Below are 22813 nucleotides of genomic sequence, written 5' to 3'. Positions count from 1 at the left end.
TGATATTTTACCTTCTTGGATAGAAATTTCCCAGTGCACATTAGTATATGTCCTCATTTCTTCAAAATAAATTTTCTAATCTACAAAGACATTCCCTGTTCCACTACTTCTTTAAAATGTGTTTTCATGGCCCAATTACTTTCAATAGTAAGCTAGTCCTCAAGAGTGAACTCAAGAACTTAACAGGATCTCAAGGCTGTTGTGATAGAGAATGTTTCCCTTGAACTCCCAACCAAGATTTCTTCAGGGGCAGCTACCCAAATACCTCTGAATAGTAATCCAAAATCCTTGTGAAATAATTTTGTGCAAGAACTACAAACTTAGGAAATGAAATGAAAGATGCCTAGATTGTACAAGTTTGAAATAAATTACAGCAGTCCTGGCTTTGCACAATTCTTATATTCATGAATTTGAGATACCATAATTTATTTAGTTAACTAATACAAGTTCCCTAAAATGACAGTTCAAATTTCAGTACCACAATATATTCATTGAGTCATTGCATAAAGTGCAAACTTCACTGCCATCTGTTCAGTTGTCCACAAATCACTATCTAAATAACAAATGTGCATCATGATTAGTGACCAATCCTGTCACTTCTTTCAAAGACTATTGGGAATGGTCACTGCACATCTGCTATTCCCCTCACGCACAGACAGCAAAGCATACGCTGTGCTACCTCCTGTTTCCCAGTGTAAACCACTGTGACATTTTACAATGGATAATCAAAAGAGGAAACTGGCCAATAAAGATGAAAGAGCAAAGAAATGAAAAGTGATAATGCTGAAAGTGAAATTCAAATAGAACATACATGACATCACAGAAGAAAGAGCTGACTGTGGGAATGTCAACACTACTGCTATTCAAGAGACTAAATATGCAGCCAGGGAAACTTAGAAATATGAACTTATTGACATAAATTAGGACACAGTGGAGGTTGTGAAACAAAGAATAAAGATGTCCCATAAAATGTGACTCTGGTGCTGGGCGATGTGGCTCAGTTAGGTGAGTATCATCCCATGCACTGACAGGTCACTGGTTGATTCTTGGTCAGAGCACATACCCAGGCTGTGCTCAAGATACCTAGTCAGGTGCGTGTGGGAGGCAGCCAATCAATGTTTCTCTTTTTCTCTCTCTCCCTCTTCCGTCCTCTCTCTCCAAAATCAATTTTCTTAAAAAAAATGAAGTGACTCTGGCAAAAACAAACAAACAAAAAACCCCCACAAAACAAAACCTTCACATGAAAGGAACTCTTAGAGATCATTCATGACACTGAAAATGCAAAGGGTAAAATACTGGAAGCTGATCTGAACTTAGAAGAAGTATGACAATTCACCAAGCATAAAGATGATGCTTGTTCTGTATTCAAAGTTATATGACAAGCATTGTTTAAACCACTCTTGATAAAATGGTTTCATTTTCAATGTTTGTAATGTTTTAATTTCCCATGTACTAAATATTAGTTTTAGACTTGTTTCATTTCCTAATACAGTCATTACTGAGAGTTTAAAAAAGTTTTTTTCAGCTACATTTGGCATACGCTATTATATTAGTTTTAGGTGTACAGTAAGGGAGTTTTCAATATTTTAACAAAAAATTTAGGGATCATGGAGCAATAGTAATTTCCCATGCTCATTATTAAATTGTTTTACAGAGTTTTGCCTTACGTGGTCATGCTTATGGTCTCCCAGGTCTGTGTAAGGCAAAGACTCCTTATAAACAACAAAAGTTCAGTGAAGGGAAAGGTAAGCCTAGACATACCTATCTCAAAGAATTTCTAAATGTTAGCCAGTTCTTGAGGTGGAATTGAACCTTAATCTTGCAGGAACAAGAGGTCTTGATAAGCAGTGCTTGAAATCATTTATTAAACATCTCAGTGATGGAAAGTACCTGTTATATCATCAAAGAATGAGGAAGAAGAACCATGAAAACCAACCAGAAACTTAACTGCCAGTGGAATGGAAACTGTGAGTCAGAACAAAACAAAGTACCTGAAATGCAGCACTGCCAGAGATTTGTTACTTTGGTTAAAGCTCAGTGTTAGATTCCAGTCACCTGTGAGCTGTTTGCTAAGTATAAGACTCAACTTACAAATTGGTAAGGTAAAACTAAAGGCAAAGGTATTTAGGGACACTTCTCTGTAGGATGCCTTTATCTCTGAAAGATGGTCTAGGTCTCACCGTATGCGAGAGCTCTTGGCTTGGCTTCAGGAGTTCAGAAGTCTTCTCAGGCTTTGTCCTCGGGAGGATCAATGGCCTCCTGAGATCAATTCAAGGTAATGCTCTGGGATAAGGAAACTCTTTCTCCTCAAAGTGAAAAAACAAGCTGCTGCCTTTATGAATGTTTGACCTATGGAAGTTTCAGGTTTTGTCTTAAACCACCAAAAGACCGACATGCAGACCTAGAAAACCACTGAGAGAAATCCCCTGTGGTCAAATACAGACCTTACAGGGTCATCAAAGAAGTTAAGGAGTTACTATTTATAGTTTAAGAGTTATAAGATACCACACTCTAAAAAGTATATAACCCAAGTTTAGGTCAATATGCCAGATAGGTAAAGACAGTACTTGCATCCTCCCACAACTACATAAAAACCACAACTAACCTACAGAACAATCGTGACTGAGAACTGCCTGAAATCTAGCTGAATGGAAGTCCTACAACTAAGGATATAAAAGAAAAAGCCACATGGAGACTGGTAAAAGGGGTAGAGAGGAAAAACAGGCTGATCCATGACACATGGTGGATAAAAATGGGAAGGGATATCTCCACTGTGGAGGTCCTTGCTGAGGAGGGAGGTGTCCCAGCCCCACCAGGTCCCCCAGTCCAGGATTCCAGCACCAGGAAAAAAGTCCCCAAAACTTCTGACTGTAAAAAACAGTGGGAATTGTGGCTGAGGGAGACAAAGAGCTCCTGAAGTCCCTCCCAGGCAATTCCTTGGAAAAGGCCCAAACAAGGACTTCTTGGACTCATTGGCTCTGAACTCTAGCCTCGGGCTGAAACTTCAAAGATGTGTCAGGGACATACCTGGAGAAGCTGAATTGTCTGCCTTTAGGGGCAGGGCTGAAGAGTCAGCTTTTTCTCAGACATAAGCGCTGGCAGCAGCCCTTGTTCCTTTGCTGAGACTTCTCCCCAAAGAGCCAGCAGGTGAGCCCCATATCTGTGTCTCCATCAACCTAGCTCACACTGTTAGCCCCTTCCTAGTGATTCCCTGAGTCTCAGTGCCATCAAACTTGCAGGCTCACCCAAGCCCTTTCCAGTGGCTTTTCCATACAAACAGCCTGTCTAGGCTCATGCTCCAAATTTTCCTAAAATCTCTCAAATGTTCACAAGCCCAAAACAAGCATCTGGCCTCAGTGTGCCTCGTGCCTCTTACTAAGTGGCCCCAGGTACAGCACTAGTGGTAGCCAGCCTTGACACCTTCAAGCCCAGCACAAGTAACAGCCATCTGCAGATTGCTTTGTACCTCATGCTGGAAGGCCCTGGACAAGGCACAGGCAAAAGGTGATCTTGGGCCTGCACCTACTAGAGCTAGCATATTTGGTGGCTAGCTTCAGAATCATCACCCAACCACTTCTACCAGAGAGACACTCATCAGGCACCAGAGCTCTGATGAAGTGAGTCTTGCTCTGTGGAGTTGGACCCTGCACAGCAGATCCTGTGCTGTGGTTGCTGCCAGTCCTCCCAGCTGATTGTCTTGGGAGTAAAACCCTTCCAATGATATGACGACAATAATCAAGGCTCAACTATAACAGAAGGGTGCACACAGCCCACAAGGGGGCACGCCTGGATAGCTTAGCTGGGGTGACAGGGGATGCTGCACCACTAGGCCCTACAGCACACCTACTATAGAGGGCTACTCTACTAAGACTGGTAGACATAGCAGCTCTACCTAATACATAGAAACAAACATAAGAAGGCTACCAAAATGAGGAGAGAAGGAAACATGTCCCAAACTAAAGAATAGAACAAAACTCCAGAAAAGCACTAAACAAAACAGACAAGCAATCTACCAGCTGCAGAGTTCAAAACACCGGTTATGAGGATGCTCAAATATTTCAGTGAGAACTTCAACAAAGAGATAGGAAACATAATGGAGATAGACAACATAAAGAACCAGTCAGAAATGAAGAATGCAAGAACTGAAAGGAAGAATACATTACAGGGAATTAACAGTAGAGTAGATGAAGCAGAGAATCAAATCAGGGATTTGAAAGATAAGGAAGCAAAAAACATCCAATCAGAAAAGCAAAGAGAAAAATGAATCCTACCCCTCCTTCCACGCCCCCCCCCCCCCCAAAAAAAAAGTCAGGACAGTGTAAGGAGTCTCTGGGACAACTTCAGCTTAAGTTCCTTGATTCAGCTTATCAATATTCCCAACATGAGGGTACAGAAGGAAAAGAGAGAAGGCAAGAAATTGAAAACATATTTGAAAAAATAATGATGAAAACTTCCTTGACCTGGTAAAGGAAATAGACATACAAGTCCAAGGTGGATAGTGCTTTACAATGAGCCCATCACACAGCACAAGGACTCCACAAACGTTTAGGGGATATTTTTATACACACCTTCAAATCTGAGTCCAAGCTGAGTGAATCAAATATATTATGTGCCTTACACACACACTCACACCACTGTTATTTGTTCTAAGATGAGCCTAAATAAAATACTGTCACCAAAATATTTAGGTTCATAAGTATATTCCTTAAAACATGACCAGTAGAATAAATATAAAAAAGAATATTCACCTCACTAAAACAAAAATGAAAATTAAAACAGGATTTTTTTTCATCCATCAAATTAGCAAAGATTTTAGAATTATAAAAATGTCAGGGCTGGGCAGAGAAAGTCAGGTATTCTCATCTGTAGTAGTAATTGATGCAATGTTTCTAGAAAACACTTGGGAGTACGTATCAAAAGCCTTAAAATATCTCTGCCATTTACATTTTTACATATCCTTAGCAGACTTATTTCCCTAGTATTAAAAAAAAAAGAAAAACTGGAAACATCCTTAATATTAATCAAGATGAGAATTGAATAAATTACATGCATCTGTGAAAACAGAGCAGCGGCAGCTATAACAAGATTTCTGAAAACATAGGTGGGGGAATCATTATGTACAAGTATATAAGCTATACGACCCTATTTTGGTTTTTCTTTTTTTAAGAAAGGTAACAAAAATATATAGAAAAAAGACAGAAAAGAAAGCAGAAAATTCGCTACACTAGACCAATAGTTTATTTCTAGGTTGTGGGATTCTAGATTATTTTTGTTTATTCTCTATAACTTCATATATATGCATGCCTAAGTGACCGGCTGACCAGCCAACCATTTGACCAGACAGTAGCTATCATGCACACTGACAACCAGGGGGCACGCTAAATGCAGGAGCAGAAACCACAGGCATGGAAACATGGAACAGACTGATGAATCTCAGAGGGAAGGGAGAAGGGGGGGGAGGGCAGGAAGAAATTAACCAAAGATCTTATATGCATACTAGAGGCCTGGTGCACGGATTTGTGCACTGGTGAGGTCCCTCTGCTTGGCCTGCGGGAATCGAGCTGAAACAGACTCTCTGACATCCCCCAAGGAGTCCCAGATTGCGAGAGGCTGCAGGCCAGGCCAAGGCACCCCACCAGTGCACAAATCTGTGCACTGGGCCTTTAGTATTTATTGTATAAGGTATTCTAAAGTGATATGTATTACATTTTTAGTCAGAAAACAAATTTATAAATCTTATTTTGTCAAAACATTGCTGACAGCAACACTCATTCCTGGTTCAGTCCTCTGAAAATAATATTACTAATGAGAATGCCATGACCAACAAACTGAAGTCAATCCAAATGCAACAAATCACACTCTGAAATGACTTTATGTTCTTAAAGAAAGACAAGTCCCTACTGTAATTATATGACAAAGGTCTTAATGCCAGGGTTTGCCACCAGGGTTCAAGGCCTTCCCTAATATCAGGGACGACTGATGAGGTCTTGATGCTATACCAGTCTTTTGATTGATATAAAAGGCCTTTTGAAATTGTATGAAAATTTCCACAGAAATTCTAGACACCGTTTTGAAAGTGAGAGTTGTGACATGTCTTGACAGTTGTCACTGTTAGCCTTTTACTTCCCCTTTTTTGCCTTTGAAATCACAAAGCATTTCCAGAGTGCCATCCATTGAGGAGGGCCCTTAAAATATACCCAGTCAGTCAACCCCCTCTCCATTTTTATATAATCATTTTAGATATACATTCCTTAAACTTCCAAGTAAAAGTAAAATTCGTGAAATTTACAATAGGCCAATTCACTAGAATATTTTACTAGTTTACACTGTTTTAAAGTTTGCAGAATGAAATAAATACAAATAATCAGCATTATTCCTTGCCTTGCATAAATGTTCACTGGCCTTCAATGACTGACTATTTCAGTGGACTATTGGAAGACAAGGAATATTATCTTACAGATTTAAAGTTTAAAAGTTTAGAATGTCACCTCAAAACTTCACTAATTTAGTAAATTTCCTTAACCAAACTGGTGTGGAAATCAAACTGGTGTGGAAATACAGTTGACCCTGAATAATACAGGGGTTAGGAGAGCTGACGCCGGCACATCATACAGTCAAAAATTCACATATGGTCCAGCTGGCATGGTTCAGTGGTTGACCATGAACCTATGAACCAGTAGGTCATGGTTCAATTCCCGGTTAGGGCACATAGCCAGGTTGTAGGCTGTGGGCTTGATCCCCAGTGTGGGGTGTGCAGGAGGCAGCCAATCAATGACACTCTCATCACTGATGTTTCTGTCTCTCTCTCCTTCTCCCTTCCTCTCTGAAATCAATAAAAAATATATATTTTTAAAATCCACATATGACTTTAAACTCCCCCAAAACTTAACTACTGATACCCTACTCTTGACCAGAATCCTTACAGATAAAATTAACAGTTGATTAACACATATTTTGTATGTTATATGTATCAAATACTGTATTCTTATATGAAGTAATAACTTAGAGAATAGAAAATGTTATTAAAAAAAATCATAAGGAAGAGAAAATACATTTATGGTATTTCCTGAAAAAAAAAATTCCACATCTACGTGGTTCCACATAACCTAACCCGTTTGAGGGTCAACTGTACCTGGTTAAGCATAATCATCAACCAGAATGCCACCTTTCTACTTAGCAGTGACAATTCTACATTGTTCATGCTACATCTGATGCAGCACCAAGATCTGCCCTGAGAAGTTTAGACACATGGCTATTCCAGCAAAACCTGATCAAAGAACACACCCTCCTGGGGCTACTTCCTTAGGGGCTGCAGAATTGCACAGTAAGGATGACAACATGGTTCAAACTGGGCCTTTCCAAAGATGCACACATGTATACAGAGAAGTTCAAACTGGGAAAATGAAGAGAGGGAAGTCTTAATGCTCAGAAGTGCAAAGTCCTATCTTAACAGTGTAATGTAAGCTGTGACCATCTCCTCACCAAGAATTTGTGTGTAAATGCTCTGTAAACATTAAAACCAGCAGGAGTTTTAGGTATGTTATTATTAGGATTCCCACTATTCATTCTTTAAGAAGAAAAAAAAAACTTCTTAGGAACTGCAGCAAATTATGAGTATATATTTATACTTCAAGGAGAATATTAATATTAAGACTGTATATTCTTATTTATAACATTATCATACTTCCTAACATAATTTAAATATAATATTTCACCAATATTGCCTCCTAGAAGTGACAATTTCATCACTAAAACATAAATGAAAATAGAAATAAGTACTTACTCACAATACCAAACTGTCCCCAGAACAGAAGTACAGCCAACATTGGGAAAATAACAATAAGGATATTTTCATTTGGAGAAAACCATGAAACTGGGGAAAAAGAAAACAGAAATCATGATTAATATTTACTATCACAACTTGAAGTCCTGCTAATTGATAGTCAGTTAACTAATTGCTTAAGTGTTTTCCACCACATTTCCCCTAAGCTGTGATTTATGGAAGGAGGTAGTATACCCCAACTGAGAACAGGGCTCCATAGCCCCACTGCCTGGGTGTGAAACCCAATTCTAACTTACAAACTGTGTGACCTTGGACAGTCTAACAACTCTCTGTTCCTCAGTTGCTACACCAGTACAACAATTAGTGACACCTTGAACGACTATTGTTAATTATTAACAAAGTTAAGATATGAAAAGGGCTAAAAACAAAGCTTGACCCCTCAAAGGGCTCAGTGAACATTAACTAGTTATTTTTATGTCTTCCTACAGTGTTTGCCTGTATGTGTAATGTGCCAAGAATTTACCTTAAAGCAAGAGTTGTCTTCCTGTAAAGACTGACTCAGGGGACAGAAGTGAGGAAGTAGTACAACTGAGCACCCTACCATTGGTCTTACTGTGACCTAAGAGTAAGACAGATGTGAGCTTAAGCTTTTCTGAAACTTATTCTGGAACAGAGGATGAATTTGTAAATAATTAGTCTTAAAATGACTGCTGACAAAAAGTAACATGAGGAGCTTTAGGTAGTATGGAAGCTTCTATCAAGTGAAACATGTGTTATCCAAACAGTGAAAATGCAGCTACCCATCCTATAGAAAGGAAATTGTGATATTAAGACTTCTAATGAAATTTGCTGAGAACTTTAGAAAATTATGTTTAGAGTCCTGTGCCAGAGAGAGAGCCTTGTGGGAGGTTCTCCTTTTGCTTTCGCCGCTATGAACTGGACAAGAGCCGTCTGCTCCTGGAACCAATCGGTACTTAAGAGTCATCGTTGCTCTCTGACCAAGAGAATTGCTGAACTTGGATTCATATCCTCTGAGCTGCCAAGGACAGTAGTCCTCCAACTACTTTGATTGTCTGGAGGTGGGCAGTGGAGCTCCTCTGGGCACCTACCTCTGTAGCTAAGGACCTCACAGGACACCAGGGGCTGACCTTAATTGACAATAGAAATGGCAGGCGAAGGAGCTGTGGCAAATCTCCAGACAGAAATCAACTGTCCCATCTGCCTGGATAACCTGGGAGACCCTGTCACCATCGAATGTGGGCACAACTTCTGCCGCTCCTGCATCCAGCACTCCTGGGCTGATGTGCAGGACAGGTTCCCTTGCGCTGTGTGCCGTCACCCATGCAAAGAGAGGCACCTGTGGAGCAACACCCAGCTGGGAAGGATGGTTGACATGGCCAAGCTCCTCCAGATCACTGGGGCCAAGATGAAGCAGCAGGAAGAGAGGCGCTTGTGTGAGAAGCACAACCAGGCCCTGACCCTCTTCTGCGAGGAGGACCTAAAGTTGTTGTGTCCCCTGTGCCCTCAGCCCCCTGACCACCAGGGCCACCACGTGAGGCCCGTGGACGAGGCTGCCTCTCATCACAGGCAGAAGCTCAGGAGTTACATTGAGCCCCTGAAGGAGCAGCTGGCAGACCTTCAGAAACTATTAGCCACTCAAGACAGGCAACGATCAGAACTGAGAGAAAAGGTGGAAAAGCAGAGAGTGAAGTTAGCCTCTGAATATGAGAGTGTGATGGTATCCATAGAGTGTGAGCAAGCGGCAGTTCACTCAAGGCTAGCTGCACAAGAGCAGCACATTCTACGGAATCTCACTGCAAACAAAGCTGCATTTTCAGACCACATTTCCAAACTTAGAGTTCTACGCAAGGAGATGGCAGAGATGAGTGTGGTGTCAGATGTGAAACTGCTGATGAACATCAAGGGTGTCCTCCGCCGTTGTGATCGCCTAGACCCTCCAGATGTCTATTGCTTGAAGTATAAGAGAGAAGAATTCAGTCTTCCGCCACAGTGTTCGGCCCTGCTGCAAATCATGCAGACATTTAGAGAAGAAGTTACTCTGGATCCCGAAACTGCACATCCTCATCTGCTTGTGTCTGAGGATAAAAAGTCTGTGACATTTGTGAGGAAAAAGCAAGGAGTTCATCGGAATCCAAAGGGATTTGCCGACAACGCAGTTGTCCTGGGCTCTGAAGGGTTTGACTGTGGCCGACATTACTGGGAGGTCCAGGTGGATGACAAGCCTGAGTGGGCCGTGGGGGTCTGTAAAGACTCCCTTTCCAAGGAGAGAAAGCAGCCCCTGCTCAGACAGGAGGACAGATGTTGGACGATTCAGCTGCAGGACGGTGACTATGTGGCTGGAGGGCCTGTTTCTGTCACCCTTGTGCTGCAGGAAAGGCCCAGAGGGATTGGCATCTATCTGGACTATGAGATGGGTCACATTTCCTTTTACAGTTTGAATGACATGTCTCACATCCATTCCTTCAGGGATACTTTTTCTGAGGTGCTAAAGCCTTACTTCTATGTCGGATGTGATCCCAAACCTCTTGCCATCCGTGTTTTAAGAGATTAGGAAGGATGAACTGTCATTTTGGTTCATTTCCTTCCTGTGACTGATAAGCAGTAGTAGAATTTTTTAAATTATAATTTTATTGTTACTTTATTTTTTAATATATTTCTATAAATGTCGGAGGGAAGGAAGAGGGAGAGGGACAGAAACATCAGTGATGAGAGAGAATCATTGAGTGGCTGCCCCCTGCACACTCTACTCTGGATCCAGCCCCCAACCAAGGCATGTGTTTTTAACTGAATTGAACCCAGAATCCTTCAATCCACAGGCTGAAGCTCTATCCATTGAGCTAAACCAGCTGGAGCTTATTTTTACTTTATATATATATTGTTGAAAGTATTACCTGGCTTTTGAGGGTAGAATTTTATATACAGGTATCAATGATCTAGGATTAAAAATTTTTTTTTGCTTGTGTTGATTTTTAGAGAGGGAAACATCAGTGTGAGAGGGCACCCTTGATTGCCTGCCTCCAGAATGCACCCATGCCCTGACTCAGAATCGAACCTGCCCATCCTTTGGGTTCATGGGAGAATTCTCCAAATAACTGAGCCACAGTGGCCAGGGTTAGCACCAATATTTTATAAGAAACGCTTCTGTGAAGAGGCGCGGAGTTCGTCCGCTGGACTGGCCGCCCCGCTCCTTCGTGTCTCGTCCCGAGCGATGCCTTCACTCCGGGCCTGGCTGGCCCTAGGCTGCTTGTGCCTGGGTGTGACCCTCCAGCCCCAGCTGGCCAGTGTGACCTTTGCCACCAAAAACCCCACCCTGAGCACCGTGGCCCTGGAGAAACCGCTCTGCATGTTTGACAGCGCAGAGGCCCTCAACAGCACCTAGGAAATCTACCTCTACGTCCTGCTCGACTCCGTCAGTTCCAGGAACACCTCGGTGCAGGACGGCGCCAACACCCTACTGGGCTCCACGTTCCAGCAGACGGCTGGGTCTGTGAGCTGACCCCCTGCAGCGACCTGCCCAGCTTGGACGCAGTGGGGGATGTGGCCCGGGCCTCAGAGATCCTGAATGCATACCTGATCAGGGTGGGCGACAATGGGACCTGCCTGTGGGACCCTAACTTCCAGGGCCTCCTGCAACAGGGCAACCCGCCCCTGTCGGCGGCCACGGAATACAGGTTCAAGTAGGTCCTCATCAGTATGTCCTCGGGCTTGGTGCAGGACCAGACCCTGTGGTTGGACCCAATCCGAACCAACTGGATCACCCAGTACTTGGCGATTGACACGTGGCCCGGCCGGCTGAGCGGCGGCATGATCGTCATCACATCCTTCCTGGGCTCCCTGCCCTTCTTCCTGCTCCTGGGCTTTGCCGGTGCCATCGTCCTGAGCCTCGTGGACATGGGCAGTTCTGACGGGGAAATCACACACGACTCCCAGATCACACAGGAGACCAGCCCCAAGTCCCTGGGCACCTCGGAGCCTTCCTACGCCGCTGCGAACCGGGGGGCTGCAGCTGGACAGGGCCGACCTGTATGGCGGCAAGCTCCCGGACTGAGCCCCGGCGGGTCCTGCACAGCGGCCTCGGGGCTCCACGCAGCAGGGCTCACATCTGGCCCCACCCACGGCAGAGCAGGGCCAGGGGTCCAACTGCAGGAGCAATTTTGATAAATTCTTCCCAAGAATTTGAGTTCAATAAATATTCACAGGAAAAAAAAATAAAATAAAATAAAAAATTATGTTTAATTGCATCTGATCAATGCTTAAGGCTATATTTTTAATGATGAAATTTCTCCTGTAACACTAAAGCCAGATATACGCACTGAAAGCATTTCAGAGTTGGCCTAGACTGGAGGACTTGCTGGGTGAGGAAAACTTCTGAATAGTGCACAAAGCAAGCACTGGCGTTGTTCTGAAATTATCCTTTTCAAATCCTCCACTGCATTCCTGTGTGAGGAATCTTATGGACTTTCACACCACAATGCTACTCACACATTTCTTGTGTTAAGCTTATAATGCTAAACTCTGGTAAAGGTTCATAATCATCCCCAGAATATAACAACCCTATCAATTCTTATCTTCGAAATAGTAGCTTTCCAGATTCCAACATTTTGCCTGTACATGGCAGAGACTCAGTAGGTTTACTATTGATGGTAGAAATAGTCATAGGACAGTTTAGTGAGTGAATAGAAGACAGGCTTTTGTGATGGTTGCAGATCCACCAAGAGACTGATTTTTTCAGGTACCCTGAATCAATGCCACTTTAATTTCCAACTGAATTACTGAATCTCTTCCTATACCAAAGAAAGCCCATTTCCATTCAGTCTAAAATTGTACAGGAAAAACCTTTCTGAGTTTCCACATGCCTAGAGGATCTGGTAAAAACTCTATGATTTAATGACTATTAGTCAACTTCTTTTCCTCTACCACTTTATTATTTTGTTTTGAGTTGGAAACATTAACTTATCAAATCCTTACAATTATTATGTGATGAATTATGAACCCCTCCTTACCACTGAGAAAACTGAGGCTGAGTGAATTAAGGATTTTAAGTTTGCATGTCCCAAACTGACTCTTGATACCCCTCTACCCACCCTCACCATACCTCTCCCTCTTGGTTTTTGCCATCTCAGTAGTGGTAACTCTATTTCTCCAGTTGTTCAGGCTAAATATCATGGAGTCATCCTTGACTACTTGGTTTCTCTCACACCCAACATCTGGTTCCACAGTCAATCCTCTGGGCTCTACCTTCAAAATACAGTCAGTATCTGATCTTTTGTTCAAGATCAGCTGACAATGAAATGTTCTTTCACTGGCCTCTCTCCCTCTACAAGGAAACAATCTTCAACCACCTTAGGATCTATTATTGAAAATAAGAGGAATATTTGACCCTGGTCTGGACACTCATTTTGCACTTATTACACAAACATTTATTGAGAGCCCACCATGGCTAGGATACTCTTCTGGGTATTTGAGGTCCAGCAGTGAACAGGGCAGATGGGCCGATGAGCTTGAGGAATGAGAATGGGTGAACAGACCCTTGTGTGTAGTAAGGAAAGGCCTCTGGGGAGAGGAACTGGATCCAAGCCTTGGATGAGAAGGAGCCTGGTATGAGAAGACAGAGAAGAAGAGACTCCAAAGGAAGAGCAATCAACTGTGGCTAAAATTTAGTGATACAAAATGAGTGATGAGAGATGGGAAGAGTTTGCTGGGGCAAGCTCATGTTAGGTGTTAAGAGAGTTTGTATTTTACTCTAAAAGCAATGACAAGTGATTGGAAAGGCCCAAGAAGGGAAAAAATTACCTGATTTATTAAAAATCTTCATTGGCAGCCATGTGGACATTGAATCCAAGAGAAGTGGGACCTATCAGAAAGTTACTGTAGCCATAGCGTAGAGGTAGGAGCTAGGACATGGCCCACAAATGCAGTTCTGATTCAGTTTTACTCATCACATTTTTTTTTTCTTTATTAAGGTATTACATATGTGTCCTTATCTCCCCATTAACCCCCCACCCCCACCCCACTCATGCCCTCACCCCCCTGGTTGATAAACAGGGAATCATTCCAAAGGAAGATGACTGGAATGGGGAATCCTGAAAACAAGAGCAAGAGTTGAAAGAACTGGGTATTCTTACCTTAGAGAAGAATAAACTTGGGAGAGAAACACTATAGCCCTCCTAGTAAGTGTGTGAACTTACAGGGTTGCAAACTTTAGCTTGACGTAGAACTGGAACGGCCTTATAAGAGACTTTTAGGACGTAACAGTCTCATCATGCCAAGCATGTAGGTAAAAGGTTTGAATGACCAATAACCTGGGGTGTGATAGAAGCAATTCCTGAATTAGATGGCAAAATAGCCTAGATGACTCCAAGCCTCTGTGCAGAAATACGTGTGAGAGATATTTCAATGACAGAAGAGGGTAGGATTACAGAACACAAAATATGGTCTAAGCCATTCTTAAATGAAGCCTATCAGAATCACCGGGGGTTTATTACTCTCAAGTCTCAGATTCCACCCCAAGATTTTAATATATTCCCCATGGTAAGTGTATGTGTATGCTTGTATGTTTGAGGGGAGGGGGGAGCAGGTGGACGGTGTTGCCTATGATTCTCTCAGTTTAAAATCACTGCTACAAATCTCTGCTGTAATTCACATGAATGTGTTACTGTCTCTAATTTGTTAAGGTTAGAAGAGTTGGAGGATCATTGAATCGGACGTTCAAAAACCAAATGAGGTTGAGAAAATCAACGTTTTCTATAAAACCACTTATATTCCCATTAAGCTATTGAGTTGGTGTGGTAATACTGTCAGATGACTATTACTCTTGTTCCCCAATGGGAGAAGAAGGCAAGACAGTTCTGTAAGGTTCCCTTGAGCTCTAAATTTCAATGGCACTAAAAATAAATAAATAAAGCTTAAAAAGGACTAAGAACAAAATCAGTTAGTATTCCAACTCAGGATTAAGAAAAATAAACCAAGGGCATCTACGCTGTCATTCCACTCACTGTATAGCTGACAACTGTGCCCATTATTCTCTCCCAATTCCTGGTCAGATAGAGTGGCTCCCTGGAATATAAACTCGTTTAGTGAAAAGGCAAAGAAATGTTATTAAGAGATCAATTAAATTTTGTTGCCAAGCTGAAGTATTATAAAAAACTACCAATTCATTTCTCTTACCACTCTGTACAAAATGGGATAACCAAAAAAAGTAAATAGATCATGCCAATAAATTTAGTGGGCCTCTCTTTCAAATATATACAGGCATACCTTACTTTATTGTGCTTTGCTTATTATGCTTCATTGATGTTTACTAATTGAAGGCCAAACCTTCCACCAGCAAAAAGATTACAGCTTGCTCTATCACATTAGTCATTTTGTTGTGGTGGTCTAGAACTGAACCTGCAGCATATCTGAGGTACGCCTGTGCATGGTAAAACTTCACAAACACAGAGAGCATCAGTTTCAACAACAGGTCACATTAAAAGTTACCCTAAAATTAAAGCCAAATTTTAACTTGACGTTTTAGGATTGTGATGGCTTTTCTGAGGCACTGAATTGACTAGCCTCAGTTATTTAATCAAACCCCAAATCCCTGCAATCAGCCTTTTATAATTTCTTTCCCTTGGAGATAAGGAGGGACTGTGAATAGGATGGAGTTCATTCCCAGGATTGTTGTGTCACATGACCAAAGGCATTTTGCTTGGTGTGATTAAGATCCTCAATCATTTGACTTTAAGAAAAAGAGATTGTCCTTGGAGAGGGCTGACCTAGTGAAGTGAGCCCTGAAGAGGATCTGTGCTCTTCCTGTCATAAGAAATACAACATGTCACAGGGCTTCAATGAGAGGATGGCGTTCCTTTGCTGGCTTGAAGTGTGGAAGAGGCTGTATGACAAGGAATGAGAAACCTCTAGGATCTGAGAAAAGCCCACAGCAGACATCCAGCATAGAAACAGGGATCTCAGTCCTGCAACCACCAGGAACTAAATTCTGCCACAATCATGTGAGCTTGGAACAGGATTCATATGCGAATACAGCCTGGACAATACCTTTCTTTTAGACCCCAGCCACACAGTGACCAGAACTGTGACCTACAAATCTGTGAGCTAATAAACGGGAGCTGTTTTAAGCTGGTGCATTTGTGGTTATTTGTTATACAGCACTAGAAAACTAATATAAGAATCTTGCAGTGCCTTCATGTCAACATTATGAACATAATGTATATCATGTTGACAATGATGGAAGCGGAAACTCTGCCTTTAAAAAAACACACTAAAGCTTATTTGGAAAAATGTAAAATTTTAAGCTTCCAAGTTTTTGTATCAGTAATAATATAAATATAGACATTATTAACAGATTTTATAACTATTATTTACATTTAGTATTTGGTTGTGTACAAGGTGTTTCAACAGAAACTATACACCATGGGGATAAAAAACAATACTGGGTTTTGAAGATAGATCTAGGTTAATATTCTAGCTATGACTCTGACTTTAAATAAGTACCCTAAATCTCTCTGCTTTTAAATGATAAGTCCTATATCCATCTTTCAGAGTTCCTGGGATCATAGGACACAATATAAAATATCTGGTATGTGCTCAAATAAATGTCATGTCATTGTACTGTTCTTTTTTAAAAAAAAATATACATTTTATTGTTTGTTTGTGTGTTTTTTACAGAGAGGAAGGGAGAGTGATAGAGAGTTAGAAACATCGATGGGGATGTGCCCACAACCAAGGTACATGCCCTGGACCGGAATCGAACCTGGGAGCCTTCAGTCCGCAGGCCAAGACTCTATCCACTGAGCCAAAGCGGTTACGGCTGTACTGTTCTTATTTGTGCTGTAATTGTATCACTGAAGTCAGGGATCATGTCCTAGTCACCACTAAATTCAGAGGGCCTAGTACAGTGCCTGTCACAAAATAGGCATGCAATAAATATTTTTAAAGGAAAGATTAACATATCTCAAAACAATCCTGTGATTAAGATAGTATTCCCACTTTACAGATAAAAACTGAGGGCCAGACAGTTTGAATGTCTTACCTAAGTTTTCTCAAAATAGAAAAAGGTACAACATGATCTCACTCACAGGTGGAATGTAATGAACAAAATAAACTGATGAACAAAATAGATCCAGACACATAGAAGAATGGAACAGACTGTCCAATCTCAGATGGAAGGCAGGGGTGGGTGGAAAGAGATCAACCAAAGAAATTGTATGGATATATGCATAACCCATGGGCACAGGCAATGTGAAGGACTGGCGCAAAGGGCCAGGGCGGGGAGGAAGGGGTCAATGGGGAAAAAAGAGGAGATATGTAATACTTTCAAGAGTAAAGATTTCTTTAAAAAAATAAAATAAGAAAATGGTGAAGTAAAGAAAAAAGCTTTCTAAATTCAAATTTCTGTGTCCTCTCCATGGTACTATAGTCTACACAGGCAAAACTGTATTTCAATTATATTTTCACATATTTAGTCCTTGTGCTCCCCAAAAGGGAACAAAGATTGGCCACCATTAATCCACATTCTACTAAGTGGAATTCTCTATTAAGCAATTTCAATTCTCCTTTATGCCTATCTTAAAAAAAAAAAAAAAAAGCACAACAGTAAAAATGGCTTCCACTGCCTAAATCCCCAGGGTTCACAAGATGGGTAAGTAACGTTATCACAATAAATTTGCAAGAACCTGTTTCAATTAACCTTTTTGGGAGAGGAGTTTCTTTTTTTTTTTTTTCCTTAAAAAAAAAATGGTGCAAACAGTGACAACACCAGATGCTGGCAACGATGTGGGGGAACTAAATCACTCATATGTTGCTGATGGGAATGTACAATGGAACAACCACTCTGAATACAGTTTGGCAGTTTCTTCAAAAACTAAGCCTATACATACATATGACCCAGTAGTTGTACTTCTATGCATTTATCCAGAGAAATGCAGATTATATGCACATAAAAACCTGTACATGATTGTTTATAGCAATAGCCAAAACAACTGAAAACAACCAAAATATCCTATAGTAGGTAGATGGTTAAACAAGGTGTGATATGCCCATAGCATTGAATATTACTGAGAGAGCGAGATATTGCTATATGATGCTATGCATTAATAGATCTCAAAGGCATTGTGCTGAGTGAAGAAAAAAAGAAAGCCGTCTCAAAAGGTTACATACTTTCATGTAACATTTTTGAAATGACAAAGGTATTGATATGGAGCATAAATTGTGCTTGCCAGGTTAGGGATAGTAACAGTGCTGGTGACTATAAAGGAGCTGCATACGGAGATATTCATGTTAATGAAATATTGTATATTCTGATTGTGGTGGTCATTACAGAAATGTACACATGTGATAAAAAGAAAAAGAAATATATACACAATTTAACATTGTGAACTGGGTGGTTTTGGCATTTAACTACTGTTACATAAAATGTAACCACTGGGGGAAGCTGGGTAAGAGTACACAGCACTTTTCTATTCAATCTTTGAAACTTCATGTGATTCCATAACTATTTCAAAAAATAAAAATGGGTTCAAGCCAAATGTCTGAGACCTCAGGTAGAATCTTCTACATTCTCTACAACAAAACACCACCCTCACATTTTAATGGCCCCAACAGTAAGCATAGTTCATATTTTTTTAGGGGACTTGGAATACAAAGATGAAACAATCACACAGAAAATTACAAACTTTATCTTTATCCCAGAGATTGGTATCCTTTCCCATCCATCTTCATCCCATCTCCTGGCCTTTAAGTCTTGAGTTTACAATTCTCCTCTCAGTAACCTACACTCTATTACAAAATCACCCTCCCCCATTGTGAGTTAATGAAATTTCCAATAGAAGAGAGATTTTTGAGCAGAAAAGTCTTCCAAAGTCTGCTCGAAGCCATCTCCTGCCCATGCTGCACCACACAGACACCCCTCTCATGACACCCCAGGTTCTATATATACCTCAGAACCTCACTTCATAAAATAAACATCCTAGGAACACAACTAACATTTGCAAAGTACTTTGGTTTACAAAGGACTGGTACACAAGGGGTCTCATGATGCTTGTTAGACTGTAGAATACATAAAGCAGAAATCTATTTTCATCCCCATTTTTTAATTTTTATTTTTAATACATTTTTATTGATTTCAGAGAGGAAGGGAGAGGAAGAGAGAGATAGAAACATCAATGATGAGAGAGTATCATTGATCTCATTGATTGGCTGCCTCCTGCACGCCTCCTACTGGGGATCGAGCCCGCAACCCGAGCATGTGCCCTTGACAGGAATCGAACCTGGGACCTTCCAAGTCCATAGTCCAATGGTCTATCCACTGAGCAAAACCAGCTAGGGCTTCACCCTCATTTTAGAGATGAGGTAACTTGTACCCAGTGAAGTAACTCCTCAATTTCAATAGAGACAAATAGTTACGTTGCAGAATAGGGGATGTAATCAAATCTCCTGATTCCTAATCCTAAGCAATGTCAAAATATTCCATCAGAATAAACACCCCATTCCCAATCTGGTAATAGACATTTCATAACAGGAAACGCTAGAAGAATAAAAGGCAAATAGTTGGTTCAACTGAATGATCTTATCCCATCTAAAGCATAGGTCTCAAAGGCTTGTCTAATCCTGAGAGCAGTAATATGTCTAGTGGTTCTAAATAGAGCTTTCAAAATAGAAAGTCAGTATGCACCTGTATGTGGTTAAAGTAATCAGCTGGCGTGGCAAGGACTAGAAAGAAAGCAGATTGTTTACTTCAGCTAGCTTAACTGCTTTATGCAACTCCCCAGCCCAAGTCTGTGAAGAAAGGGCACAATCATGGTGCTATAACCAAGCCTGAATTCAAATTAATTCTATTGGGTCCCTAGCCCTCCCACATCTTGGCCAAGAAAAAGAACAAACACCATAGCAAGGCTGAGCACATGAAAGCTCAAGAAAACATCATTGTAACCTTATTTTTAATCTCTCAATTCTCCTTCTAATCTATTCTTTCCAGCTGGAGCATGGCTGGGACTTTTCAGCCCTTGACCAAAGTGCAGGTAATAAGAAATAAAGGTACATAATTGGAAAGATCATGGAAAATTAATCACATGAAAGATAGTACTTTTGAGAGCAGCAAACAAAAAATGCATATTAAATGATGCTAGGACCCCTCACCCCAACAGAATAGTTTTCAGGCCAAAAGTTTGAGAACCTGACAATACACAAACAACAAACAGCAAAGGAGTTTTATTATGAAAAGTAGAAGAACAAGTAAAACTCATGATCTTACAGCTGCTGAATATTACGTAATCATTTATTAGTCATAACCTACTTTTTGAGTCAAAGGAGTTCCTCGCCCCATTGTGCCCCATTTCTAATAGGATCAGGTTACTGCAGGACAAATAAAATGAAAGATTATAAAATTCTTACCAACACGATATTTTAGTTCTACGATGGTCTCGCCTTCTCTAGTTAATTCTGTCACTTCGCAAGTGTAGTTTCCTGGGACAGCATGGCTCTTGGCCATCTTCAAAGAGGCAATGCCACTTAGTAGTGCTTCTGGAACGATGAATGCGCTCGAAAAGTTACTGTTGGGGCTGGATTCATTTTTCTCTCCATCATAGAAGAAAATGTCTTTATCTCTGAATTTCCACTTTACAAACATTTCTTTAAGGTTTTGTGCCTCCACATTATTAACGAGGCATGGAATTACAACAGTTTTATTGCAAGTGGTGTATTCTGCAAATTTGGTTATATTAAATATTAGCTGAGCTGAACCTGGAAAAGGAAAAGAAAAGAGTTTCATATCATTATAGAATTCTGTAGCATAAGATCTTAGGTACGTTACAAATCCTTAAGATAAAAAAGCAATGCTTCAATTGTCACCTTAAGTATGCTGTGCAGCTACAGAGAGAAGGCAGGGCTGGTGAAAAAGAGAAACAAGTTATTTTAATATTAAGGTGCACAGATGGTAGAGACCATTGTAACTTTCCCTTGTCCATTCTCAGTAATACACAGTATACGTTACCAAGAGTATTGGTAATAAATTCAGCAACCTGTGTTGGAGCATGCAGGTGTATATTTGGCTTCAGAAGCTTTGAAGTAATCATTGTTGCTCACTGATGTAGGTAGAAAATTACTGTCCTCACCATGGGAAAATTTTGAACAGAAAATCAAACCAAATATTATATTTAGTTTCAACTTCTATATACTGCCTCCAAACATAACTTGCAAAACCCATATGAAGTTCAGCTCTATCTTTAGGTTGCATTTCCAAGCAAGGTGGTGAGCTATACTGGACTTTAATATAAAAAGTAAATCAGATGAACCACATCACATCTTTCCTCTAAGATGGGAAGTCTTAGAATGCTAAGGAACAAACATATTCTCTGGCTATATCGCATTGCAAAATACTGACAGCAATGGACATTTGGTATGCAAATACTATAAAGAGATATAAACAATTGAAAGGCACTTTCTCACTCCCGCATTTCATTGAAACTAGAGAACAACAATTTCCAAATGCATATTACAGGTATTCCTTCCTCCTAAAAACGATAAACCACTCAAAATAAAGCTAAGAAACAAGTTGAAGACAATAGATACTGCTAATAAATACAATATATTCTATTAAACACTTATCAATAGGATAAACTACAAGTTGTCTTACAAAATAGGGATTGGGAAGGAAAACGCAATCACTCATCTTTCACCTAATATGTTTAAGATTGTGGAGAAATTATAGTTCTTCCCATATTTTTTAGCCATTTATCAACTATTTTATCTAGGTAGTTAGTTGGACTTTCCCAAAAAAACAAAACAAAACAAAAAAACACCACAAAGCATTAACAAATATAAATATCAGCTTTAATAGTTCATCCTTATAGTTCTTCCTTCTAAATAAATTGGGAATAAAACTCAGGGGCATCGGATGTTATTATTCTAGAACCATAGTATTCGATAAATGCCCATTGAGTTGAATGCTAGGATGCATAGTGAAATATGAACTGAACAAGGTTCAGCAAGCCTGAGTACAAATTCTACCTGTCACTTGTCGGTATGTGACCTTAAGCAATTCAGGTAACTTTTCTAGGCCTTGGTTTACTCTCTGCAAGTAAAGGACCAGAAATGAACACCGGACTGCTTCACAGAACTGTGGCGAGTATCAAAGGAGCAAATACATGGACAAGTGCCCTCTCAACAATGCTGTGCTGTATATATGCAGGTAATACTCTAAAAACTGGGCAAAACAGCATTTTTATGCAATGATCTAGACTCAACATGTCAAACTCGTGGCCCACAATGAATATTTTTGCAGCCCAGCCAATATAACAGTATGTAAGAAATGTTTTAATAAAAATTCCATAACTTAGTTTTTACAATATTGTTTTATACATAATCCTATAAAATAAAGATGTAATATGCAAATGGTCGTTACACCATGAAGCGTAACAACCGACTGCGTAACGACCTGATCATGGATCAGCAGGAGCTACTGCTGGGGCAAGGAGCTACAAGCGGGCAGAGGAGAGCTACAGGAGGGAGCAGGGCAGCAAGCTATGAGGGGGGTGTGCGGAGAGGTGCGAGGGGGAAGCTACAGGAGGGCAGGGCAGTGGGCAGAGATCTACTGGAGGGCGGCAGCAAGCTACTGGAGAGCTACTGGTGCATGGATTCATGTGCAGGGTTTCTAGTTCTTAATAACGAACCAACTGCAATGTTCGCTAATGACTGGTTACTATAATGGTGCTGCATTCATTTCCCTTACGCGCCTTATGCGCAGGTGCACCATTTCTCTCCACTAATACTAGCAGTGAATATTTTAGCAGCCAGTTGCCACATCATTAGTCTTGTACTGACTTGTTTGGTGTGCAGAACAGGGAATATTTCACTTTCAAAGAACAAGAAAAATAGGTTTATTTGCAGTACGCTTATTAATTTGTGCAGTTATTCAGTATCTGGTAAGTTAATGATCAAGAAAAAATACTAACTTTTATTAAAACGCTTTATTATTTTGTTAACAATTACTCATTTATTTCAACCCTTTGTATT

The 22813-nt window shown here is 40.6% G+C and overlaps 2 protein-coding genes and 1 pseudogene across 8 annotated transcripts in view; 2 read left to right on the top strand and 1 right to left on the bottom strand.

The window, feature by feature from the left end:
• CD47 (CD47 molecule) overlaps positions 1 to 22813 on the bottom strand; it is a 238324-nt gene that overhangs the window by 199069 nt on the left and 16442 nt on the right. For all 7 annotated transcript variants that reach the window (XM_059687909.1, XM_059687904.1, XM_059687905.1 and 4 more), the window contains exons 2-3: positions 20195 to 20542; positions 7784 to 7873 (exon numbers count right to left, since the gene is read on the bottom strand). In XM_059687909.1, the coding sequence (XP_059543892.1) occupies positions 7784 to 7873; positions 20195 to 20542 (438 nt within the window). The remainder of the gene's footprint in view (positions 1 to 7783; positions 7874 to 20194; positions 20543 to 22813) is intronic.
• On the top strand, positions 8949 to 10355 carry LOC132229286 (tripartite motif-containing protein 75-like). The gene has a single exon (XM_059686010.1). It carries the CDS (start codon positions 8949 to 8951, stop codon positions 10353 to 10355), a length of 1407 nt encoding a protein of 468 aa, XP_059541993.1.
• On the top strand, positions 11013 to 12000 carry LOC132229285 (uroplakin-3a-like; annotated as a pseudogene).

The sequence above is a fragment of the Myotis daubentonii genome, chromosome 3 (genome assembly GCF_963259705.1).
Source record: "Myotis daubentonii chromosome 3, mMyoDau2.1, whole genome shotgun sequence".
Lineage (NCBI taxonomy): Eukaryota > Metazoa > Chordata > Mammalia > Chiroptera > Vespertilionidae > Myotis > Myotis daubentonii.
The sequence above is the reverse complement of the archived record's forward strand: the minus strand, read 5'-3'. Positions and strand labels throughout refer to the sequence as shown.

Excerpts from the sequence above, each read along its gene's own strand:
- LOC132229286 (XM_059686010.1), top strand. The coding sequence starts at position 8,949 with ATGGCAGGCGAAGGAGCTGTGGCAAATCTCCAGACAGAAATCAACTGT.